At 36.4% G+C, this 27636-nt stretch overlaps 1 protein-coding gene across 2 annotated transcripts in view; it reads right to left on the minus strand.

The window, feature by feature from the left end:
* LOC131592328 (neuron navigator 3) overlaps positions 1-27636 on the minus strand; it is a 248044-nt gene that overhangs the window by 16225 nt on the left and 204183 nt on the right. Inside the window, exons 21-30 of one of the 2 annotated variants that reach the window (XM_058863751.1) lie at positions 23066-23089; positions 20681-20758; positions 12378-12461; positions 10578-10689; positions 9200-9321; positions 8543-8563; positions 7205-7377; positions 5962-6027; positions 4717-4870; positions 1659-1833 (exon numbers count right to left, since the gene is read on the minus strand). In XM_058863751.1, coding sequence (XP_058719734.1) covers positions 1659-1833; positions 4717-4870; positions 5962-6027; positions 7205-7377; positions 8543-8563; positions 9200-9321; positions 10578-10689; positions 12378-12461; positions 20681-20758; positions 23066-23089 — 1009 coding nt within the window. The remainder of the gene's footprint in view (positions 1-1658; positions 1834-4716; positions 4871-5961; positions 6028-7204; positions 7378-8542; positions 8564-9199; positions 9322-10577; positions 10690-12377; positions 12462-20680; positions 20759-23065; positions 23090-27636) is intronic. The other variant, XM_058863752.1, reaches the window with a different exon arrangement.

A 27636-nucleotide genomic window follows, 5' to 3' on the forward strand; every position in this document is an offset into this window, starting at 1 on the left:
GGCACCCTTATATCTTTAATTCCTTATAATGAAAAGTAATTACTTTGCATGTGAGAAAAACATTTAGAACAGTAACACAGAAAATTATATAAAGTTTATGAAATAATGGAATCATTTAAGCTGGAAAATACCCTTAGGATCATCAAATCCAACCACTCCTCCCAGTCATCCTGTTCTCCTTCCTTTCCCCTGTTTTCCTCTTCCTCTTTCTTTCTTTCAGCTTTTATTTTTTTCTATTCTTTTGCTGAACACTTTCTCTTAATTTTCTTCATTTCAATTATTTTTTCTTATCTTTTACCTTCTCTTTTCTTTTCTCCATTTCTCTTTACCCATTGTATTCTCATCTAGCTCCCCTGCCTTTTCCTCAGAGCTTTCTTCCTACATGTTTATTCCTGTATCTAGACAGTTAGTGCCAAGCAACAAAGTGCTAATGGCTGCTATTCATGAGAGATATTCTATAACCACCATATTACAAAAAATTCTGTTACTTTTTTTGGTGATTTGTTTGTTTTTAATATGTGAGGGTCTGTAAGCAGTTAAGTTTTTTTTCTCCCTGCTTTTGCAACACCTCATTACATGTTGAGGCCTAGTTCAGGGTCCTCCATGCTAAAAGTTAAACCTTTCAAAGAGTTGGAATGTAAATAAAAAATATACCAATGTTCATACAAAATCTGTCATTAACCAGAAAAAATCTTCAAATATCCATGTAATCAATGACTGGCAAGATAATATGACTAACTGCCAATCCAAATTACAGTCACTTTGGCATATTCCCAGCTGTAATCTTGCCTAGACTCCTTCCACAATTATTAGCCATATTTTTATTGTTTCCAGAGACTGCATTATAATTTCTGTGGCGTCTATGCTAATGAGTGCCGCTTTGCTCCTGCTTTACTCCCGGTTCTAATGTTAGAGACAGCACTTCTGTTTCTTGGCTACATTATAAAAACAAATGTAGAAGGCTTTTTATCATGAGCACCGTGGCATGGAAAATGATCAGATATTAATGTTCATGATGTGGACCAAAGTTCTGCTTGCTTTCCTTCATTCACAGAAGACAATGAGAGTGCCTAATAGGCCAGGAGGGGTTTGGCTCCTGTGATAAATGGTGATTTGGTCTGACATAGGCTAGCTAGCTGTACCAAATTAAAAAAATGTAAGGGATAAATCTAACTGAGACCACCTTCTGTCTTAGCTGCAAATATGAAGTCAAGTTAAGGGAGCTAACCAAATGATCAAAGATCTGCAAACCAAAAGAAGAAAGTTCCACATACTATACTCATATTTATCCCATATGGGCAAGAGAATATTTCAATACAGTTGTTATAGATACTTAACAGATATTTCTTTTCAAAGAAATTGTAAATTGGGTGACCAAAGAGTATTGTGAACTACACATAGGCAGGGAGTGTCATAGCTAGGAACAAAACAAACAAAATGAACAGTCTCTTACTGCTGTTCAGGGGCTTCTAAGAGCCACATTTCAGACATGACCACCAGCATTCTTCCTTATCACCGTTACTGAATGTATTTCTGATATTAACCTGAATGACAGGAGGTGTTTTAATTTCCAGTCATGCTTCTCCTGAGTGGCCCATTAAGGGGCTGAAAAAGTCTTATTAACTGCTCAGGCACGCATGTGCCCAAAGTATGTTTACCTGATGTAACAGATTCTGTGATGTTTAAATTGTTCAGAGAAAGTCCTAGTGACTGCCGTGATGAGGAAGATGATGTGCTGCTTGACGACTCTGATGATGGCCGGGCAGGCTTTCCAGTATTTCCAGTCTCTGCCTTTAAGCGATCATTCTCAGCTTTCAGTATCTCAATTTCATTCTATATACAGAAGAAATCAACACAAAAGCACAGGAGATTATTCTTTTGGGAAACCAGTGTTGGTGGCTAGTCTGGTGATGCTGTTCCCCTGACCTGGTTAACTGGTTTACCACTTTCACAGCAAAGATGTAACACAGTGAAAACTGGATTGCCTTTACTTCTTAGGTGGAGGGAAAACCCCCCAAAACCTTGTTTTACCTTTTGCCTCAAGACAGATTCTAAACAATATAAGCTTCAAGCTTTTGTGCTTATTGTACAGTTGACCATAATGTGTGTGTGATTAGAATTTTCCCAGCTTTCCCCATTTTTTTCAGCTACTTTGTATTGTTAACTACCTCAGGTAACAGTCAGTAAAGATATGTCAATAACAGTCAGTTATTAGCTATGTCAATGTTTCTAAAGTAACAGAAAATTATTACTGCCATTGAATATAAAATTTAAGTAGTAACTTCACAGAGAAATTAATAAAAAATGAAAAATTAGAAATTGATAGTTTAACAGTGTCATAACCCTTCTTGCTTCCAATAAGACTTTTTGATCATTCAAATACAGGGTTGTTCACATAGTGGTGAGCAAAGTCTCTCTGATGAAAACAGACAGTGACAGATGAATCAGAACAACTGGAATTTTTTTAGCTAAATCCTTTGTGGTGCCAAGTGATTACTGAATGTAAAATTATAAAATGAAAGCTTAGACTGGGAACAGCCTGGTACCAGCTAAATCTAGCTTCCAGTCGCTTCACAAAGTGCATTACAAAGCAACTGCTTATTCTTGCAGATGGTTCTGCACATCAAATTTAACTCTACATTCACTATCACCCTGCTAAATGTCCCAGTTTTTTATGGAGGCTGCACAGCTATATTATACAAGTATAAATTTAAGGGTTAGACAGCATCATAAAAAACCCTGCTACAGCTACAAAAAGATTAGATCACATACACACAGGTGAAGAGATAGTGAAAGGGAAGGGACAAACCAGAATAATAATAATAAAAGAAGGTAACAGATGTAGTTAGTCTGGGGTTCAAATCAGGAGCCACTCTGCAATTTATGCTGATTAATTACACAGCTCTTAGCAGTCTTCAATTCACCTGAGCTTTAGGTTTTCATGGTGCTTTGAATCTAAAAGTATTCATGTATCACTTCCACTGGTCCTATTTTTTCCCCTTACCAACCCTCATCAATCATCTAAAATATCACAGGTTGGCAACTGCAAGGTGGCTGCCTGTTCTTGTGGGCGAACTTCAGAGACAGTGATTATCAGTAACAGCACCTCAACTAGCTGCCTCTGCCCAGATTTGAGGAAGTTCAGACCTTGGAGAACTGTGCCTATGGCAGACTCCTCCCTCTGGGGAGTTCACCTGGCTCAGACACTCATCTCCCAGTATGAGACTGTAATCAGATGACAAGCCTTCACATGCTTTTCTCCACCACTGCAATTAACTGTATTCTATTCCTCATAGTTCCTTAAAACCTTTCAGTGTCTTGAGATAAATGCCTGGACAAATGAAACCACATTTATGGACCAGTTCTTGGTAAATTTTCCCTCTCACTGAAGTTCAGCCAAATATCCCAGTAACAGTAATGTTGGCACCTAGTGGTGTGAGCGCCTGGGAAGATGGCAGGTACCACAGATGTTTAAAGATCTGGCTGAGACTGATACAGACACTGTGTAAACAAAGAGGTCTAGAGAAGACATCAAGCACAGCATTTCTGTAGTTATGAAATCAGGTGCATCTACAAAAATGTGTCTAAAGGTGCATCTGACCTAAGCACCCAACACAGAGCAATTCAGCTGGGAAGGCACTGGGCTGGATTCAGCTGTGCAGATGTGGCTTTCCAGTGGCATGACAAACATGGTCTTCCATGGAAGGATGCTAAACCTACATGTTCTGTGCAGATGCAAATACCTGAGGCTGGTTCAAATGGTAAGAAGCGCCTATGCTCAAAGAACTTCATGTCACCTTCTGTACCTGGGGCAAATTTAGGATAGTTCGTTAGCCCTTACTGCTAGAGGACTAAAACTCAATTGACTACAACGGAAGTTTATCATGCAGCTCATTCCTAGACTTTCAAATGAAAGTCTAGTCCTGACTCAACCTGAATCTCCAACCCATGGCCTTGATTCAGTTCCCCAAATACAGGTTTCTAGTGCCTTCAGGGATGATGTAGGTATCTTAGCTGCCATTTCAGAAGGGCCCAGTTCCACTGAAGAACCTATGTCGTACTGTGTGGGTATTTTAGATACTTTTGGGCACCCCCCATGGTACTGGGCATTTGCATGTAAGCAACAGAGTCGAGTCCCATAAAGCTCTGTGCCATTCTTTTTTGCATCCTTTCAGCCTCATGAAAGGGAAAATCTTCTAATGAAAAATGTGTTCACAGAAGAATTGGAGCAGTGTAACAAAATAATGTAGCAAAATTATATGATGCTGGATACAGTAATTAGTTCAATTTTATATTCTTTTCCTTGGAAAGCCATGACCCAGTCAGGAATCAGAAATGATGAAAGAGTAAGCACATAACACCCTGGCCCCCTCCATGGCTCAAGGATTTAAAATGATGTAGTAATCACTTTTTGATCTGCTTCTCTGTCATGTTGCTTATTCCAGTCATAGGCTTGAGATAATAAATATCCTGTGGACAGGGATTATGTTTTCTATCATATCTCTTAAACATATTTTAGCTATTAATATATATGCTAAGAATGTCTTTATTGTAAGGTGAACACTTATCATATGAATCCTTCAGAAGTGCTGTCAATCCAGCAATTTGCTTTGCACTGACAGGTTTTTGCTGCCTGAAACCAAGTACTGGGAAAGGAAATACACCAGTCATACCTTTGGTGTGCATCTCTGCCATCACAGAAGCTACAGCACTGACCTGCATGCGGTTCATGGCTTCCCGGATCTGATCCAGATGGTGTGCAGAGCTGAGGGCTTCCAGACGAATATCTGTTAATTTTAGCTCCTTCTCCCTCAGCTCGCTCTTTAGCTGAAGAATAATTTCAGCCTCTGCCTCTGTACACTCACAGATCCTAAAGAGGAGCAGGAAACAGGCAGGAGATTAAAGGTAGGTTCTCTCCCCAAAGCAGTGTCATTATTAAATATCAAAGAACAGAAAAATGCTTGCTGCTGGTGAAACCTATGAGTGAAGAAAGAAACTTATCAAAGAAACATGAAAACAGTCAAGCTGCAAATTAAAAAAGAAAAAAAAAAGCTGTCTCCAGAAGAAGTGATCAGATTGCTTTATAGCTTTTTAGTTTAGTTCACTATGGTGAAAAACAAATTCTTAACTACTTTTCAGGTATCTTTTTTTGAGTGTCTATTATACATTGGTTTCAACTGCATTTTATACTCACAGTTTCTTTGGTGCAAAGTTTTTGATTTCTTTACGTAACAATAGTCAGAACTGAAGGGTGCTGATTAAACTGTACTGCTGATATTTATCATTTTTTAGGCATCAATATTTTTCTCTAATTGGAATATTACACAAGAGGACAGTCCTTGAATTTATGGTCTAGAAGATTTTGATCTGTAATCTGATTTTGATTTGTGATGGCTGATATCTTGCTTACAGCCTGTCATTTTGTAATGTATGATATATGAAATCATGTGGGTTGGTTTGGTTTCTTTTTCACTTCAAGACTGGATTACCACGTGGTTATTTTTCATGAGAATTTATTTTAATCAAAGAAACCATTATATTGTAAGAAAAGATTGAAAAATGACTGGCTCAGGGACCCACAGCTGTCCAGCTCTCATGTCAGACTGTTTTGCCTCTTTACATTATCATCAGAATCACCAGTAGAAAATAAAACACTGAATTTTGGCTACATAGTTACTCAAAATAATATTTCCAGTCAATTCAGTAAATGTTATTTGTTCTTTATTACTGTGACTATAAATAGTTAATATTTGCAGAGAAATTTCAATATTAAAAGTATTTTACGAAAATAAGTATTATTATTGTGATTATTACTGCTAATATTATATTAAAAAAATATATAGAAACAAAGGTCAGCATTTAATTGCCAGAATGCATGCAAATGCATTTTGGGAAAGAAGATGCAGCACTCTTCAGGTCAGCAGTTGGGTATACAAGTCCATGCCCCACACTGAGTTTTACCGGGATCTATGCCTGTAGACCACACGACCGTTTTGCCTTTTCTTTGATGCCCAGACTAGAGAGGACCTGCACATACATGTATTAGACAGATGCAATTGGAAGAAAGTAAAGGTAATGATTGAGAACATGAGACTTGGTCAAGAAAATACATGAAGAAATCGTAAGCAAAGGGAAGATGCAGAAGTTCATTGAAAATAAAATATATGTCAAATAGAGGAAGAAAAATAATGAATATCATTCAAAACATGCACAAATATTTTCAGTGTGATTAAAAATTATTGAAGACATACACTAGGATTTTTTCCCAAATATTATGGTACAGCTTTCTGTGATAAAATATGTCCATATGTCCATACCTACCTATTCTAAGCAACTAAGAAATGAAATTTTATTTCCATGCATATTCCATTTATTTTCTAATAAAACAGTCATGAGACTAGAATTTCTTGAGTGCCTTATGAAAGAGTAATTGTGATGTGATTATACTCAATTAGGAGAAGGAAAATAAGGTTAGCATCAGTAATAGGCATTTTTTTGTTCAAAGAGGTTGATTTCCTTATATTAGAAAGAGTTATGAGTTTAGCAGAATTAAAAAAAAAAAACAAAAAAAACCCCAGAGGAATATGACTAAGTGCTGGGAACTCAATAAGAACATATCAGATATTCAAAAAATACTGAAAACGTGGGACAGCTGTTGATTGATGATTTGTTCTCAGACCTGAAACCTTAAGCGTGTTGATTTGAATAAGATATAAAAGTAAAATCCCACAAAAAATCCAAGCTGATAAAAGAGGGAATATAGATCAAAAATTATATACATCAGTAGCTACAAAGTAGATAAAGTAATAGCAGGAGGAATGAGTATACTGTAAAAAAATCATAGCCACCTGGAAAAAAAATTACATTTTTAGAATGTCATGAAAGAAGGAAACAAGGAAACTTTAGCATTTGGCCTTTACTAAGTGGATATGATAGAGCTGCTAATGGTGCAGGGAGAGCACAATGTAAGCTTTTGGAAGTTTGTATAGTTAGGTGATTTTGTGAAAGGAGGAAAGATTATGACTGAAAAAAGAGCTGCTGCAGAACCAGTGTGTAAATGGTGAAGCTCAGGAGAAATCTTGCAAATGGATGGAGCTCAAGATTAAAAGATCCCAGCTGTTGACAATGGCTTCTGAACTGCAAATGGCCACGCTGGAGGAGGTCTGTTCCCTAGCCCTTCCCGTTTGCCAAAAGAGACACTTACGCAGATGCTGACTGTGACGGTTTCATCGATGTTGCCGCACACTCTCCAGAGCTGTGGGGCAATTTAGGTGAGGAAGGAAGAGACGAATCTGTCAACTCTTCTATGTCTGAATGTGAGGAAGGAGGTTTGGTGGACTTTTTCTTTCCAAAAGCCTGTTTGAAAGAGCTTCTTAGCTGGAAAACAAATACAGAGCAAGATTATTTTTGTCATCACTGAACTTTATGTGCAGTTCATGTTTTGAAGAGTTAGTTTGCAGATGCCATCCTAGCCACTGCCTGAGGTCAGTATGCAGAAGCAAGGTATTAACATATGCAACACAGTATCTCTAAAAACATGATACAGTGCTTTGTTTTGACTTTATTAATCCAGCGCAGTGCAGAAGTAGTGCTATGGAAAAAGTGCAGGACCTAGAGGTACAGCTGTTGGGGAGGGGTGCTCATTTAAAGCCATTAAGCCCCAGTGGAATCCCATTCCCATGGCATTCCCTTCAAGGGGTGGCTTTAAATAACCACTTTGCATCTAGGTACAGGCGGAACTAAGTGCTGAAATCAAAAGACAAGTCCAATTTACAGATTTTGCCAATTTTATTTTCCCCATTAAAACTTTGAATGGTCGAACTATGCAAATGCTATGATTTGGATCACAATCAAGAGGATCTAAGCTGGGATATGAGGTTTGCCTTGCCATACTACTGAGAAGAATGTTAGCTGAAAGGTATATCCTGCTTGTTGCAGTTTCCTTTAGAGGGGTAAGATCTCTGAATGTACAAGCATTGCCTCTTCCCTCTAGAAGCTTGTATTCAGTATTGAAAAGGGACAGAATAGCCAAAGAGCCATTTATTTCAGAAGCCAAGATGACAACAGTTTTGTCTGCAGTTAAAATTAACTAGCTCATTTGTTCATACCTTTATCTAAATACAGAACTTGCTCATCTTAAGAAAAATACAGGGTTTATTTGTATTTTCAGAAAGTTGTTCTGATCAAAACTATACAGAACACAATGACCAGCTGGTTCCTCTATGAGAAAATGAGGACCTCAAACACATTATTCTCATGGTATAATTGGAGAATGGGGAGTGTGACCACGGATCTTAATGAGAAACCATATTTAAGTTCTTTCCAGCTCATGATGTCTGATGAGAAAGAAATGGATTTTGGCTACACTCCCCCTTTCTATGGGCTAAACTTTGAGATTAAAATGAATAAAGACAAACTGAGAAGACATACAGGATAATCTGGTTTTAGAAGGTATAAAAGCCTACTGCCAAAATAAATAGCAATCATGCCAAGATAGGATTTTTTATAGATGCATGCCAACTTTTCCATGGTTTATATTCACCTCACTTCCTCTAGAGTTCACCTTGCAGAAACATGAAAGAGTGTGGAATTACAAATCAAGGGAATGAAGGCTCATCAGTATTTTAAAACAAATGTTTATGCAGATAATATCTTTAAAACAATAAAAACATACTTTCTGATTCTTTACTAAAAGAATTTAAATAAATCTTTAGCAGTATGTGGTATTTGTATGTTCCAGTTGAGAAACATCTTAATTCCTTTAAACATCATATTATTTTTAAGTGAGAATTCTGAACTGACTTCTACTCACTCCATAACTGGGTAATACATTGAGTCAAGCTTTTGAACCAAACTCCAACTGAAGAAAAATCAAACAGGGTTTCAATGTGGCCCAGAGGCGGTTTTGGTCATAACAGCTACTTTAAATTGATGTTGTTATTGTTGTTGTTGTTGTTGTGTAGTTGTAATTATTTCTTGCATTTTTGTTTGTTTTAATTACTCTGACTTATGCAAATAAAACCCCACTGGTATTCAATAATTTTTAGTTTGCTGGTAGTGTCACAGTATGGATACACATGAACTTCTTGATATCCATCTGGCCCCCCAGGAACATTGTGGATGAAATGGATCATTATGTTACTCAGAAAATATGAAATGACATAGCTAAAAGATAGGTTTAAACGTGCTGAGTACTTACCCAGTTTTTCTTTTTCTTTTTTTTGGAATCAGCATCATTACCACTGCCAATACTTGAATGACTTGTAGCACTATTAATACTGGAAACACTTTCTGAAGAATGTTGCCGCCTTATACGTAAATCTAAAGAAAAGAAGTCACTGTGAAATCTGTTCAATATAATGGTAATTCTTATATTTATGTAGCATCTGCCTCCTCAAAGGCAATCTAAATGAACATAAATGGCATTGACGCTTGCAGTGGCTCAGATTCAAGCTATTGAAGCCTATGAGAAACCACATAGGGACCGAGGGGGATGCATAGAATTAGTCCAACACTTAGGGGCTCCTCCAAACTAGGCTGTTCTTGCCCTGAAGGCAATGACCTTTCACAGCAATCTATGCACGTGTATCCTCATAGCTGAGCACATGGATAACCTGACATATCAGTGCCACATGTTCTGTGAGTTGTGGGTACACTCGACTTGTAGCGGTCCTAATCAGTGTTCAGATGCGAACTTCTAAGATACTTTAATGGAAAGAAATAGGCAGCAGTTCATTAAAAATGAATATAACAAAATAACCAGGAAGTGGAGAATATTAAAAATGGTTGGTGAGGCTTCCGAGTTTCAATTTCTTAAAAGTCTCTGATAACTATATCTTAATCACTGGAAATTATTCTTGCAGAACATGCCCTCTAATACCAAGGGAAATTACTTTTTAGATTATTTTCTACTTCCTAGAAATTTGCTCTGCTACACTCAAGTCATGCAGTGAAATGACCTTAAGGCAAACACCTAAATAATGACCTCTCTAATGGAAGATCAATAACACTCTCAAAAACGAATACCACAATTATTTTTTTTCATGTAATTCCTTTGCTGTTGCTTATCAGCAGGCTCTTCTGAAGTACATGTTTGTCATGCAATATCAACCTAACTGCAATGACAAATTAATTCAACATCTGGAATTTAAAACCTGCTTTCCTGTGCTGATTTAGCACCTCATGAAGGAGCTGAGCTGTTTTCAGTCCATCTCTTACCAACGAGAGCAGCAATTTACAAAGCTACAACTTTGACTGGATTCCCAAGCTATAACCATGTTATACTCTAAGACTTCAGATGAGTCTTGGGTGTGCTTTGTTAGACAATGGCAGGGACATGGTTAACTCTTGATCAATTCCTGGCCACCCAGCTCTAAGAAGATAAAGCTCCAGGAACTTTGGCAGACAGGAAACTTGTGCAAGGTTTCCAGCTCTCGAAATCCCACAAGTATTCTTACCATTCTCTTCAGAATGTGCTTTGCCTTGTGAGAGAGTTCCCAAACAACAGAAAAGCAGACTTAGCTTTTTCTTCCCTGGGGAGAAATTCCGCATTTATTTTAATAATGACAAACCCGTACCTTTGTGGGTATGATCAGGGCCGTTCAAGGCTCCTTGAATAGCAGCTTGTGCAGCAGAATTCTGGGCTTTCAGCATTTCAATGGTTTCCCTTAGCTCTATAAGCTCAGATTCCTGTGGGAAGAGCAAAGGGAGATTAAAATAATGGCAAAAGAACAATGCTTGTCTAAGCTAACAGAACAAATTACAAGAAAAGAGCATTCAAATTAAAGATCGTGGGACTGCTTGAAAGAACATATGGACAATAAAAAAAAAATGCATACATTCTCTCCAAAGATATTTAAGTCAACTAACATATTCTATTTCATTTATTCTATATAAAGCAATCATACTATTTTTAAGAAGAAAACATTTTTAATTACGAGTAATCTAAAAAAGGTCTCAATCAACTATTCAATATATAATTAAGAAAAGTTCAATGACTTTATTGCAAAAAACAATGAAACTATTTGAAGTACATCCTTTAATATATGAGGCTACTGTTTAATGGATGAATTAGAAAGGTTTAATTTGTTAAATATTAATTTAATTATTAAACCCCTGTTTAATAGAAATTGTCCTGCAAGTTGAAGTAAAATTACTCCACTTGAGTGCAGGAAGCTCTGTGTTAGAATGCACAGCTGATTTTTATTTAAAAATATTTTTTTAAAAAAAGACTTTTTTCTTTTTTTTGTATTTATTCTATATTGCTTTTATAAGCAACAAGACTATCCTTGCTGTCTGTACTTATATAATCATATATATATTATATTATATATATTATTACTTATATAATTAGGGTTAAAGGAATTTAACCTCAACAACAGAGAAGAGAAGGAAAAGAATAGGTTCTAAATCTTTTGGGAAAGAAACTTGATGATATGTTTCAATGTCACAGCTTAACCCCTCCTGGAAAGAAAACCTTCTGGCTGAATTATACTTTGTAAAATAGTTAAAAGTTTTTGTTTTAAGAAAATTCCATTGTGATTGTATTCTTTTTCTTTCCCCCCATAAGATGAAACAAAAGCAAAAATACAACTATTTTCTATCCAGTTCACAATGAATCTTGCCACATTTCATCTGTTGGTGCTCAACCAGACTCTGAAATGTTATTTTTGTGGACAATTACAGACTCCAGTGGTGACCAGCAGCTCACAGATAAACAGTTCCTTTCACAGTTTAGCTCAAGGAGGCCTTTCTGTTAATACGAAAAAATTCGTAAGGGTAGAAAGTAGCAGAACTACAATCCTGGAAGGTGCTAAGCAGCCTCTTAATCCTGAGCTTGGTAAAAGGACTCACATTAAATTTCTTTCGATCAGGTTTAGACGATTTTTTTCCCCCATTAGACAAAAAAGCACAGTGAAAACCCAAACTCTTTACTTCTGAATAGGATGCCTAACCTTGGTTAACTTTCTCAATGGAGCTATTTTTCTCTACTTAAATTTCTTTGTTTCCTGTAATTTTAATATTCTGGTGGTGCTGGGAGTCTGTAATGAAGCACTGCAGCAGCTTATGATAAGTTTTTGTTACTGGACCTTTCGGTATGGAGCAAACCTAAAGTCATACATATTTTAATAAAATTCTGGAAGTTAAATATTTTACCTTCAAACTACTTTATGACACTATCTCTGTAAACCTGATGCTGCACAGTTTTTTCCAGATGCTTCCAGACATTCATGAAAATTTGATTGCAGCAACCATTAAAGAAAGATCTGTCTTACTGTCACAGATGTCCCTGCTTCCTTTCAGTTTTTTTTAAACAAAACTCTAATACAATTTTCTGGCTGTTTTCCACACGAAAGCATCTGCTTTGATAAACCTACCTTTTGTTCAGCTGTCATTGTTAGACTTTGCAATCGGCCTGTCATATTTCCCAAGCTTTTTTCAAAAGCTGCTACTAGATGAGCCTGTGAAAAAAAGACAACATTTGTCATTATAACAGGGGAATTTTCCCAGATCTGTTTCATTTTCAAAAGTATGTTTCCCCTGCAAACACATTTTCTCTAGCTCTTTAATATTAGTTAAACTCAGACTGAGCTAAGTTGGATAGATGAATCAGCCAAATGAACCCAGTGTTCCTCAGGCTTCTTTAGCCCACAATGAGATTAGCTCAGGTATCTCTGCCTGAAAATGAATTATGGATTTAATGCTATTGGCTTTAAGTTTACTGATATATTGGCCAAAAGTAGTCTGGTACCAAAGAGAAGTGCAGAAGCAATTGTTTTTAATTACTGGACACTTCAAAGCAGGAATTCAAGTACTTTATCTTGAAAAGCAAATTTTAACTTCACAAAACACTTCAGAAAAATCCTGAGCCTCAAACAAAAAATATCAGTTAGTCTTATAAAATGTCATTTCTTAGTGTACTAATATTATATTGATCGTATATGTCTGTCTGTGTGTAAAATATATTATGTAAAGTATAAATATAACATTTTAAATGGGTGCAAATATATATTTAAAATAAAATTTTGAAAACTGGAAGTCTTACTCCTCAGTATGAAAAACAATAAAGTGGAAACAGATCAAAAGATTTTAAAAAAATAAACATTTCCTTGTTGTTCTTTTTTAAACAATCAGTGTCTTACACTGTATGCAATCTAAATTTATACAAATTATACTTCATCAGATCTAACTGGCATTGGGCTTTGTAGGCAAAGAGGAGCAAGTGGTCACAGAAATTCCAACATGCTAAGCCAGCTTGTACAGCCAAGAGAAAGTAACGGTTTAATTTTTAAGAAAGTCCATATAATTCCATCCATTTCTCTCCCAACATCAAATAGTAAAAGCATAAGGAAATGTTTATTTTCTCATTCCCTTCTCAAAAGTGGTAATAGACAAAGTCTCCAAACATTGGCACTTGGAAATATAACTCAAACCCACCACATTTATATGCACAAATGGATTAGCTGAGCTTCCTCACTGAGGAAATGTAATTTTTATTATAGCAGTGCAGGCACACACTGGAAAATCTTGCAGTTGCAGATTTGCATGCTTTTACAAGCATAGTGGAAATTGTTTGAATGAATGTGCTTGTACTAGATCCGAGGTATAATCAAGAAAAGACATAGTCCAAAGAGGATTTTGTTCTGCATTTTAAGAGATGGAAAAGAGCTTCTTGCCACCTTGCTCTGTATATTACCCCTCAAATAGAAGAAGATTACCATATATATAGTAGTGGGCTACTTCTGCATCTCCACTTCAGAGCTGTCATAGTGATGAGTGACTTTTGAGTTTTGTAAATAATTTTGGATTGCTATAAATATTTATTTATCGAGGTGTCTTGAAAACCACTTATTTTATTCTTATTAAACTTACTAAAAGTTTACTCCTTGTAAGCTACACTATTAGTATACTTATATATACTTAATTACTTATAGGTATAGAGGTCAGTCTACCTGCTTTCTCCATCTGCAGGAATATTTTAGGGATTTGGTAAAGGAGACATACACAAGGACTAACTCTAGATAAACATGAGACTAGATAAATATGCAATCTCTTAAAGATTAATTAGTAATTGCATATATTCTTATTTTAACATTTGTAACTTAGGCTACATTCTTGAAGTTATAATCTTTGATAAAATGAACCTGGAGAACTGTCAATCAATGCTACAGCCTTTGGTTGTTTGTACTATATTTCTCTGAGAAAAGAAAAGTAACTGGTTTTTAAACTTATGATTGACTTTTTTAATTAGCTACATGTTAAAAATATCCATAGTAATCTGTGCTGTTTTATTTACAAAGACAAAGACCACAAACCCAGAACACTATCAGAGACAAAATAGATGCGCTACTACAGAATTTTACCCAAATGTTTCTTCATTACTTTTGTTTAACGGGAATCTAATGGAGCTCACTTTTCCCTGCCTCATAAAAAATCTATTGGCTTGGCTGATAGCCCATGGTTCTGCTTCACTCTGAGAATTACACTGGAGACTGAGGGCTTGAAAGAGGAATAATTTGTTTAATTATGCATTGCTTTTGTCTTTTTCTAGCAATTAGACTGTAATAACCACAGTACTTTGGTACCAAACTATGCATACCTCTCCAAAGTATTTTCCTATTCCATAGCTACAACTTCATCCTGCATTGTACACAAATAGACAACAAAGAACTTATAGGAAAAATTACGCACTAAAAAGCGGAATAAAAAATGTCATCAAAGGTCATTAAAATTGTTTTTTTTCTGACAGCCTTTAGAGAAAGACAGCCGTGTCACAAGGATTCTTGCTAAAACTCAGCCAGTGACAGAGTACATTACCTTCTTGGAATATTATACCAAACTTTTTACATCATAAATGTAACAGGATCAAGATGATGCATTTTTCCTAACTCATTTCACATAAAGACTATTAGGTCTTGATTTGCTAATAAGAAAGAAATGTAATTCAAAGTCTCATTGACCAAAAACTATTCAAGAAGAAAACCTTTTAATTGCATTGTTCATTACTTTAAATGTTTTTTACAAGATGGCACTCTTCTACTGAAGTATTAATTTTACATTCAGAGTAATAAACTGTTCTGTCTTTCTCCATGGCAGCTAATATTCATTTATTCAGCTGTCTAGGGAACTCCTGATTGAAAACTTAAGCAGATTTTCCCTACAACAAAAAACAAAAGATGGAAATTTAGTTTGAAAAAGGCTAAATTATCAGTATACTTGTATGTGTGTTGAAGTATACCTAAAACACATTTAACCATTTGAGCTCATGCTTTGCATTTAAAAATTTAAATCCAGAATAATTCATAAAACAATTAAAGCAAAGAGAAAGAAGTATCTGAGTCTTTAATAATGTTCATCAGAAATTAAAAAATTCTAATTAGAAACTTTTTTTACACTTAAAATTTTGGTAATTTATTTTGATTGGGTTGTTAATCCTCAATTTCTGAGGATGATTTAATTTAGCTAAAAGTTTCCATTCTTTCATTCTTATAATATAAATATAAGAATTCCTAAATATAAAATTAGGAAATGTTTCTTTGGGTGTTTTTAAGATACAGCCAGTCTCTCACACCTTAGAAATATCTGTGTTAGACTCAGTAGTTTCATTCATGGTGTACACACATCATTGCAGTACGTCAAAGAGTAGCCTGAGTATTACATGTGCTTTACACAATGCTCATTCTAAAGTAAAAATATATCTTTACAATTGAATGCAGTATTTGTACTTGAGAAAAGATATCCTGGAATTAGAGTTAAGTAACTGGGCATTACCTGAAGTATGCCTGCAGCAAAATATATCCATCATTAACATGACGTACATATTAGATACATAGATGTACAGCTCTTAACCTGTAGATGTCCTTCACACATTAATTAATTTTATGAAATGTGAAATGCCCACTGGAAATAGTCAAAGAGATGTATGCTTAGGGAAGGACTTCAGTGCTAAGATGACAGTTTTGATTTTAAATATTTCCTTAGTAAACTATCGCAGCCAGGAAAACCCCAAATACCTCAGCTCTCAGGTTTACAGCCTATCCCGAGCATGGCATTCACATACGAAACATCTGTCTTCAAACACACTCTGGGATTTGACCTGTGGCGTTCAGATTTATAAAACAAAGGTAAATAAATAAAGTTCCTCCCACCTGACAAGGCTGAATGAAAGGAGGTGTGAAAGGCCAGAAGAGATCGGGCTGATTGCAAGCAGCAAGGGTACATCTGGTGACCTTTTCTGTTTGCTGCCTGCTAGCATCTTGTTGCTTGGCTGTAGGATAGCGGTTCAGAGCTGGCCAAACAAGAGCATTAGCCAGCAAACCCCCTCTGCTTTCTACTGGCATCTTGGCTCTACTACCGTTTGCAAGCATGCACCCTTCAGCTTTATACAGTACAAAGCACTGATCAAAGTCCCTCTGAACAGGCTGGGTCAGGCTGCTCACTGGAATTTGAGCCCTTGTCAGTCACATACAGAGTCTGCTGGTTGGACATTTTCTGCACTGAAAACAAGCCCTTTCTGAATTAGTGTTGAGATTTACCCTTCAGCCACACTGAGACAGATGCCAGGGATAAAGCAAGAATCTCAGAGAAAATCTGTAAATTAAGCATCCAAATGACAACTGGACACAGCTTGAATTTAATCATATGCAGGCAAAACACTTTGGCACTTTGGGGTTAATCATTGAAATGAACTGCTGAAGTCAAGCATAGTACTTGAGTCCAGCCAACAAAGCCTGAACAACAAATGAAACCAATTAAGAAAATTTTCAGCAGTTTTCAGTAATGCCTGAGAAATGCTGTAACTTCCAATTGACACATTTTGGTATGAAATAATGTATCAAGCAAAGGCTTGATTAAATAGTTCAAATTTCATTCAACCTGCCAGTCTTTTAATGACTTATGTACTAATGTCACCAGTGGTCTCCTGCGGAGAAGCAAAGAAAGCTACAAATAGTGTTGAAATAAGCTGAATAAGATGCTCTTTTTTTCACTCATGTACAATACATTTGCTGAGTTCTACAAAGGGAAATGCTAACAAAAAATTCACATCAGGATGAACTATGAGTGAACAAGATTTATGCCTATTAAGAGTTTCCTTCTCCAGACCACAGCAAGGCAAAAAGTGCTATTTTCAGACAGTGAAAGTATGAAAATTAGAAGGAGTTTAGGACTAACTGTGGACTAACACTAAGATGAATGCATTTGTAGCAAAAGCATCAGAAAGGACAGAGTGTTTTTCTGGTTAGCAAAGGCACCACAAAAGCTACTCTGTTCATACAGTTCTCAGTCTGCCAGAGACGGATGTATTGTCAGAGAAAACAGGCAGTGATCAAACTTTTCTGTATTAATGTTCATTCAAGTTTTAGCCTTATTGATGTGCAAACGTGACTCAAAATGAGTAGTATTATCCATGTAGAGATTTGATTTCTTCTCTGAGAATAAATTCCAGATTTTGTGATTAGGAATATTTCTCCTTTAAAAGGCAGTGACTGGTGAAATATGTCACTTAGAATACAAAATAAATGGTAAACGGATAAATGCAAGAAATGCATTGCTAGGGCAGCACAAGTTCATGAAATTTAGAAACTCATCTAGGTTTTCCATAAGTTTGCCAAGTTAAATGAATTGTTTGTTAATAACTCACAATTTTTATGAAAAGTACTTAATAACTGGCGTTTAAACATAAATTCTGTAAGTAGACTAAATTTCAGCGGTTCTATCACAATTAAATAGTTGACTATACACTTTGCTTGCAAGATGGATTTTATTTCTGATGTTTTAAAGATACTTTTACACTACAATTTCTTCATATTAAGTGCTTTAAGGACTGGCAGAAGGAGTTTTAAAACATTTAAGCAGTCTCTTTTGATTGTTTGGATTCATGTGGAAGTGTTGTTTTAATGCTTTACGACTTCTGTACCAGAAACAGCAGAGAATGAACTCAGGACGAGGTTTATTGTGAAATACTTTTCAATTTTTTGGTTTTGTAAAGTATGTATCTCATGAGAACATCCTGCCAAAAATATTTACTCCCAATATCCAGAAATACCTACTTTCCTTTTAAGATGGTTTTCATTTAGAATATAATTTTGTTCATGCCTGGAGATTTTGAAGTGTTTAAGTTTCATGCTCCTGAAATATTTAATTTTGAAGGAATTTCTACATGTTAGGGATTTGGCAAGAGGAAGGATTTCTCTTGTATCATTTAAAAAATGTATGTGCAAAATGGATCAGCCCTAGGGTTGCCTATAGGTCTAGAGTTTAAAGAATATCTCCATGGAGATGGATTAGAATGTGTGTAACAGTCAAAAGAACATTACTGAATTAGCCAAATGGGGTACTTCTGGATAGGTAAAATCAGATGTCTATGCATGTATTTTCAGATATCCTATTGAAAACACTGCCCTTACAGTTAGATCAGTAGAAAAGCATTCTTGCTAGTTGTTCAGAAGCCTAGAGGCAGTATATAGGAACAGATTCTCAACAATCCAATCTGATTTATACAGATCAACCCAAATTTATTTCTTACCCCTGCAGCTGATTTAGTTTGAGTGAAAAGCAAGCCAAAATACCCATTTTGAATGTGACTCAGTTTCTTCACATTATGGATCAAATCTGATTATAACTTGGAGCTGGCATTGATAATTTGTCTAGAGAAAGTAATGTTATTTGAAACCATCCTGTATGGTGTTTATTTAATAGAAAGACATATTGGCCAGAGGTACAGTGAAGGACTTCCAAATAAGACTGAGGAGAGATCGGACACAGTTTGTCCAAACAAACAAAACAATGTCTTTATTTGCTCAGCTGCAGAGAATGCTCTGACATCCTCACCTTATTGCACTTGTTGCTGTATTATAGACTAGAGCATTTCTGGGTTGACTGAAAAGTGATGGAGTCTGAGTAATCTTTCAACTCTCCCTTTCAACATAGCAATTAGAAAAAATACACTTGTATTTTCTGTTTTGAGCCAGTGGAAGGAGAGAAGGGAAAACAGTTTTTCTGCCTGCAGAGTAAAGAGAGGAGTAGTACCAGGGGCCTGAGAGATCACCTGGAACAGGCACTGAGCACAAGCCCACCATAGGCAAACAATTTAATTTTACTGATATGACACCTCTATTTAGAATCATGAAAAGGTTTGAGTTGGGAGGGACCTTTAATGATCACCTAGTCCAACTTCTGACTGTGGGCAGATACATCTTTCACTAAATCAGGGGCTTGCTGGAATCAAGGTAACTCCACTGGAAAAAGCCAGGGCACTCAGAGTGGGTATGGGCATGTCTGTGATTGTGCTGTGTCACAAGCCCAGCCAGGGATCACCTCCCTGTGCTCCCCACTCCCATGCAGAGCTGCTGCACCTCTGCATTTGTGGTGGAAAGTGCCCTGCAGAGAACAATAGACTCACTAGCAAACACACCTACCCAAAGCATGCATATTTAGCTCTTCTGACCTCTCAGTGTGGGTTTTAACTTGTTGCTCTCAGGATAGCTGAATGAAGAACTGCCCAAACTGGTAAAGATGAAGGTCAGTGTCTACAACATATGAGTGAAGGAACCCCACACCCAATGTAGATATGCTGGCTATTCTAGCTATACATTCTCAAATGAATAATCCAACCTGGAATCCAGATTTTGAATTTACAAACATCACAATGTCCCACATCATCTGATTCACTAGCTCATTTTCAGTACTCAGAAGGTCTGGCAACCTACACTGCTACAGATGAACAAATACTCACAGGTGCTCTGCAGCCACCTGAACAGAGAATAAAGTGCTAAGCATAGCTCTTCCACATTTTCCTGTGTGGAAGTCACACGTGAACATGCAGTTTTCACAGAGCTAGAGATTATTTTCTCACAACATGAAATAATTTCTTTAAAATCAGCAGTATTTATAAATCTAAATATTCAGGACACCTACACGTCAAAGAAAGGCACGGTACTGGCTGCCTGACATATCAGGAAACTGCTTTCTTGAACTGTGAAATGATATTCTTCTAACTGCATCTCAGATTTCACTCACAATAGTATTGATAATTATAGTCTGAACTGCATTTAAAAATCACAATGCTAGATTGTTCAGTAACTTCACCTGAAACCACAGCAACCAGACAGGATCGTAGCTCGCATTATGTATCTGGAGTTATTTTCAGATAACATGTTTCATAACTCATATTACCAATATATGTCAATTGGAAGGAACACCAGGAAGCTCTCTGTGAAAGAGCCCGGTTTTAATTAGTTATAAATCAGCATTGTTTTTGTAGCATATAGATTCTGTATAACTTGTACACTGTGTTTCCCTTCACACCTGACTGCATTTTGCAGGGTTTGTGAAATGAAACTCTAATGAATTCTATTAGAATATGCAAATTATGCCTTTTTTTGGTTGTGTCTCCTTACTTTAGGCTTTTCTTAAAAATGATTCTAAGAAAAGGATGAAACTGAACAGGATAGGACTGTCACATTCAAAGTGTGGAAACTCTCCATTTCTACTGCCTACTTTCCATAGCCACAAGATTACTTCTACTTGAGGCTGGGGCAATACAGAAAGGTAATGAAGTCATTAACCTGAAAAAACCCCAAATAAATAAACAGCAAAGTCTCCAAGATTATGTGTTGAGTAAGAGCTATTGATAACATATTCGCTGATACTACTTATCATCACATGCAAAAATACTTACATTTGCTGAAAGTTGAGAAGTAAGGGTAGCAACTTTCTCTTGTGATGCAACCAACTCCCTCCGTAGTTTCTGAATTTGCTAGAGAAAAAACAGACTGCTGTCAGCATTTAATCAATTTTTTTTGTTGTGGTTATTTTTTATGTTTTCTTGAGAGACCACCAATAGGTTTACAATGTCTTAGCTTCAGATTTTAATCTTAGAACTATCCAGAAATACAAATTATTAGAAGTTGTCTCTTAGTGTTGCTCCAATTGTTTTACACACTTAACTGGTGTATGAGCCAGGATTCCAGTTAAGGGAGCACATATGGGAAAATGCTTAATTACTTTGTATGTGATACCCCAAGGGAAATGTCATGGGTTTTTTACCAAATCCCGAAAGTTCCAAACATAGGCTTAGTGCAATCAAGGAGAGCCGCCCTGGATGTGGCCTGGGGTTTTGAAACATGAGAGCATTTGGGTGAGGTTCACTGTGCCCGACTGTAGACATGATGCAACAACACATGTTGAACGTCTGCATAAGGCTAAGATAACGTGAGATATGTACTCCCACACTGCCTGGCATGAAGAAGGCTTTGATGGCTACCTCAGATACAGATTTTTTTTCTTTAAGGATGTTTAAAATTAGGTGAGATAAAATAGTATTTATTTTTTTTTTCTCTAACATATGCTTCCTACTGTCCCTGAAATTAAAACATGCAACCTCTTTAAACCTTATATAGTATTCAGAAACTTGCTTGCCAATTTAAAAAAAATAAATGTAGCTTTAAATGTGCTTGTTGACATGAAAATAAACTCAAGACTCCTTTATCCTTTAATGAAAAGCAGAATTCTTAAGAAAAATATCTGTTTCCCTTTCAGCTGGGGTAGATACTAAGCATGAAGCTTGCACATCATTTTAAGCTCATTTAACCCTATTTGAGATCTTACAGGGACTTCTGGGCATTGTATTGAAATCAAGCACAGCATGGAGTGCCACTTTGAAGAGCCTTTCATATTCAGACATAAATTATTCCAGACTAGAGAAGCGAAATGGGTTAAACCACCCTAGGAAGGGGAACATTTACAGTTACTAGTAAAGACCACTGCAGTACTTTAGTTTTATGACTCCCATAAAAACCAACAAGGAATATGGCACAAGCAACATGAACATTTTCCTGTACTTCTATAATACAAAAATAGCTCAGTCATTTACACTAGCTCACTGCAACAGGGGCAGATTGTTAAGCTGCTCTCCATCCTGGACTGGCCCTTTTATTGTTCCAATTTTTCTCTTTGGTTTTTAAATGCAATTACTTGACATTCCAGCTTAAGCTTTCATCATGCTTTTGCAAATTCACAAAGGTAGGTCTCATGAAGTGCTGTTCAGCTGTAAGACCATCTCAAGCAGATCCAGATACTGAGAAAACATAATGTAGAAACACACATTTTCATCTCTATATACAGCCCTAGATAAAAGGCAATAAAACGAGGAATTGTAATTTGCTCTACTGAGCTATGGCATGCCTCTTCAGCTCCTTTGTTTTAACTTTAAGAGATGTAAGCTTAGACAAAATTATATTGAAATAGATTGCAGCAAGGAAGGAAGGCTACGTTTATTTGTTCAATTTCCTCAAAATATCTTTTTGTTGACTTTGATTAGAATAGTAAAAATAGGAGCAGCATAAATGCAGGAGTTGGAAGGCACGTAGCTCTGTGAAGTGGAAATGCACCCCTTGGTGCTGTATTTTATTGCTGCTACTCTTTGGTGCCCTTTTAATACAACCAGGACTTCATTTTGAAAAAGGCTGTAATTGTATCCAGCTGCTGACCCAGGTTTGTCACCCACTCTTACACACTGTAAGGAGAACAAAGCTTTTTTCCATGTCAAATTTGATTTATATCTAAAATCAATCTGCATTGCTCTGAAATCCATCGAAGTGGTCAGTTTCAGAAATTTAATATAATGCAAAATGTAAGGGAGAGAAGTTCAAAGCGATCATCTGAAGTATTTTTCCTCCTGAAAGGCAGCACCTTACCTTGAATTGCACAATCCTTTAGATCCTGCACTGAGTGGTATTAAGTCTGAAATCAGACCTATCGCAACTCCTCCACTCAACGCCCAGCTCTCACTGATTCTTTTCATCTTTTTAGAATGACAGACAGGAGGCTTTTTTTCAGCACAATGCTAAGAAAACACCTTCTAGTGCACTAAAAGCTGCACCAGGTTTTCACCAATACTTCTTAAAATGTGATGCAAAGACACAGGGTGCATTTTCCCGGCCAACTATGCAGTTTAGCCAAAGCAGGTAAACAATAAACTATAAAATGTATAATGTAAAAGGCATAATTGTCTTACTGTAATGCAAGGCAATACAGAAGTATAAAATTGAAGGAAAGTTCTTACCTCTGAATGTGCCTTTTCTTCTGCCTGGAAGAAAACAAAGAGGAAATGGCTTAGAATCAGCGTGCAACATAACTGTGGTAATAGAGCAAAAAAGCCAGCTACAGTGAAGTGAAATGAATAGCTTCATGTATCCATTACATTTAAGGAAGGTATCCAGTAAAAAAAATAAATGGAACTCTTTTCAACTTGCTTGGCAGGGCTCCACCTGAAACCCCAAAGAGATTGCCAACGTACTGACAAAATTAAATGGTGGAGAAAAGGGCAGCAAGACCAGAACTTCAGAAATTGCAGCTACATTTCTAAGATACAAACAAAAATTTACTATGATCTCACTGCATGGACCTTAGTCTGACACAACAAACTTTTATGCTGCAATGACTATTAGGGCTCCTGGATTTATATTTGTCTTACTGCATACCAAGAAATGTTCCTAATATGATAATAAGTAAACCCTGATAAGAGAAGTTGACAGCATACCTGTAAAACATATATTGAGGAAGGTGAGGGGAACTTGAATTTTAATGTAATTTCTTCCATACAGAATAGTGACCAAAATATTAAAGGCTATCAAGGCATGTTAAAGTTTTCAATTAAACTCGCTAATATTATTTTAAAGTTAAGCATTTTCCATATTACAATGTATGGTGTTATATATTGGAGCTTTTTACAACCTTTTTCAACAAGCTAAGAAACGAAACTACTGTAAGGCAAACCCTTGAAAGTCATTCAGTTTCTAAGCATTGGATTAGCCCTATTCAGGAGACATTTGGTGGACAGATAAATCTTGCTTCAGTGGGATTCTAATGGAAAAGAATGGCATGCCATGAGAAAGGAAACCTTTCATAACATAAAATAGGAATCAGTTAATGTACTGGAAATCAATCTACCCCATGGTCTGAAGTGGCCCACATTCAGAAAAGCAGTCTACATTATGTGGAGGAAAAGTAAGCAGTAAAAGGAAAATGTAGGTAGAGGAATGATCTATAAATAACACTAGAAACACTGAGAAAACCCACAGTAAGGGTTCTTCAGGATATTCTCTGGCATTGGACTGTCTTATTCTGTGTTATTACAAATTAGTGTAGCTGACTTTGAGCCTGTATTAGGCATTCACTTCGGGCTCTTAGGATTTTAATGATTTATAATAGAAATGTTTCTTTTGCTTTACCTTTCATAAGGGGAGAAAACTCCTGGAAAACGACTCTTTCCATATATGCTTTTCTGTTAGCAGTCATTAAACAGACTGATGCTACAATATTTACCTTGGCAATACTTAGAAATGCTATTTGCTGAAACTACTCTAATATCTGACACAACACTATGTGATGGATGATTTAGTACAATGAGGTATTTTTTTGAGCACTGATGTGACACACATGCTGTAACACCCTAACTTTCTAATCTATGTTTGTGAACAGGAGATCTGCCCACAGAAAAAAAGATGATATTCTATTTCCATTATTGTTACATCAAATATATAGTGCATGGAGAGTCACAAAGGGACTGAGGTGACAGTGTCCCCTTATGATTTCTTCTGTGGCAACAAAAGCAAAAAATTAGGTTTGCTGATCTTTTCCTAAAACCGCCATGTGGGGACATGGCTCTTGTCCTTGGACCACCAAACCTGCTGATGCAGGGACTGCTACATGTTGTTACCGGACAACACCCTCAATGCACAAGTGTTACCTCTTCCTGAGTTCAGAGAGGTGGCTTCCGCAAGTCACATTTTGTGGGCAGTGAAGGAAGTTAATGAATGAGAAAGGCCAAGATTTTGGACACACTATCAGCTTTAAAAATAGAATCTGACAACCAAATATATCTGAGCAGTTTTTACTTAAGTTCATGCTCACACCATTGTAACCCATGATTCAGCATTGTTCCAATACGCTCTAAAAGGAAAAAAAAAAATTATTTTTCTCAATCTACTTCTCCATCATATGCATGCATCCCATCCTTGAAAGGATTATTTTTTTTTTTTTTCGAGGTCTTAGAATATTAAGGTACAAATGACATGTCCTTACACAACTCCTCTGAGCATGGCTTGGCACAATCAGTGAAGCCTAGGGACTCAAAGTGTAGCTAATGCTGAGAGCCAGTGCGAGAAATTGGCAATTAACTAAATATGTGAATATTTAAGTGTTTCACCTACTGAGCAGGAGGAGATTGAAACAGGAGACAACCTATCATAATTTTTTCAATTACTCACAGGGCTAAATGTATTCACTGCCAAAACTGAATCAGTTTACTACATCCTTTACATTCACAGCTTTTCTGTGAAACAAAATGGGTATCTCTGTACATGCATATCTCCACAAGCTAGATTTCCACTCTGTGCAAATTAAGTCCTGAAAAACCCAAATGCAAGTAAAGAAGAAAGCCAATATATACAGAAAATAGTAGTGAATGCAGAACTTCTGTGTCATTGGACTTATTCAATGGCAGAAAATAATGAAATGTCTCCTCTGAATCTCATATTCTAATTCTCAAAGAAACAATCTTCAGAGAACAACTTGAAGATTTTCAACTATCCTCTGGTACATGAAGGTCTTGATCTTCATTTAGTACTTCGAGTTTCTCCAGTGATTAGGTCACAGAAAACACTAGCACTTAGGCTTAAGACAATGCTTGAGAAATCTGATAAATTTGAGATAACCCTGTGAAGCTATCCCATCGCTCTCTTCACTCAGCTGATGTGACACAATGTGAAACCTTTCATGTTTCTATACTCCACTTGTGCATCATCTTTTGATTAATTGCTGAGAAGTTTAAACTATTTTCCCAGAAGGCTCAAGCAGCAGAAATTCAGATCAAAAATCTTTGCTAAAAGTCAATCCTAGTAATTTTTTGCATACCAGTTTCTTTCTGGCTGCTTTCAGATTTTTCTGCAGCTTCTAACGTCTTGCCTACATAATCCATTACTCAAGAAGTAGGGCTCAGCTGCAGTGTAAATCCACAGTTTGAAGATATTTATAGTATGAAACTGTAAACAGTTTGAAGTTTATTTTGTAGCAAAAATACCATTCTTTACTATCATGGGGTTTAGTTAATATTTCCAAGATACTCCGTTCAAAGATAACAGGTTACATAAATAGTAAGTATTAGTAAATTCCTTCTACATTACACAACACCAGAGCACAGATATTACAGATTTATTCACTTACTGGGTGCTGAAAGCATCCTGTGTCACTTTATAACTTGATTTTTTTCATCTATCAGTTTCATAACATTCTTCTAAAATTTGACATCAAAGCCTGAATTATAACTTCTGACACACACCTTCCCAAGCAAACTGATTGCAGTGTCTCACAGACAAGGAATAGCTCCAAATATTTTCACAACCACCAAAACATGAGTGAGAAGCTTAGCTCTGAATGTTAGTTGTGCCTCACATGAAGCCAGCCTGTATAAATATTCTACTCCTCCCAACTTCACCTCCCCTCTCCCGCTTCCAGATATTTCAGGACTGGTCTGGACTGGAATGACTCGCAACTTGCAGTTTAAGGCAAGTGTACTTGATGTTTGAGATATGCTCTTGTATGAACCTTTTTATGATTAAACAGAACTAGGAGAGGCACCATTGTGCACAGATGCAACATACTTTTGAAGCTAACATGAGTTTAGCACTAAGACAGAGCTACCACGTGCTACAAAGGCATCAAACTGCATGAGCTTGGTATTCCTAGGCAACAGCTGGAGCTGGCTCTGGGTAGAGGAGTCCATCTCTGGAATGCCAGCTGACACTATTCAACACCTGGACACATGGAGGGGACACGCACTATGCATGTATGCATGGGATAAAAGCAGGTAAGTGGGTTGTCCTCCTGTGAAACAGGGCTACTGCAACACGTAATTGTAGTTGTGAGGAGGCTACAAAGCAACAGCTCTGTATCAGCAAGAGAATGCCCAAACATGTTCAGCTGCTCCCCTAAGGATGATTTCTTGTCATAGAACAACCAAAACAATAAATGATGCAAAATATGTAAAAAAACACCTGTAAAATAAAAAAAAAACCCAACCAAACCAACAATAAAATAGAGGAAAAAAATCAAACCCAGAACAACTTCTGGAGATAGAAACAGATATTACTCAACCTAATTAATCTAACAAAGATTATAATTTTAGAAAGTTATTCTTCTCTTTGTAAATAACATCTAAATGCTGTCACTTACAAGAAATATCAGTAGACAGTTAAACTCCAAATTACATCTCCCTTACCCTAAGGCAATCTTGTAGTTTTTAAGAAGTTCAACTCAAACAGTGCCAGGATATAAATAATTTTCTAAGTTGTACACTAGCTGAAAGTAAGCAAAATGACTCAAAATGGTCAACTGCAATATCATAACGACCCCCATAAAAGAGACACTTTTAGACTTCCACCTATTTTTTAGCTTTCAAAATGCATACTGGATGATTTTAAACATTTATAAGCAATTCACATAAAGAGATGAAAAGAATGTTTTCTAAAATAGTATGCAGTAGTACAAAGCTGAAAATAAGTATTCCTACTTTACTGCAGTAAAATTTTAATTCTAGGTCTCAAAGTATTGAAATTTTCATGAACAATGAACAAG

Source organism: Poecile atricapillus, chromosome W (genome assembly GCF_030490865.1).
Source record: "Poecile atricapillus isolate bPoeAtr1 chromosome W, bPoeAtr1.hap1, whole genome shotgun sequence".
Taxonomy (NCBI): Eukaryota; Metazoa; Chordata; class Aves; order Passeriformes; family Paridae; genus Poecile; species Poecile atricapillus.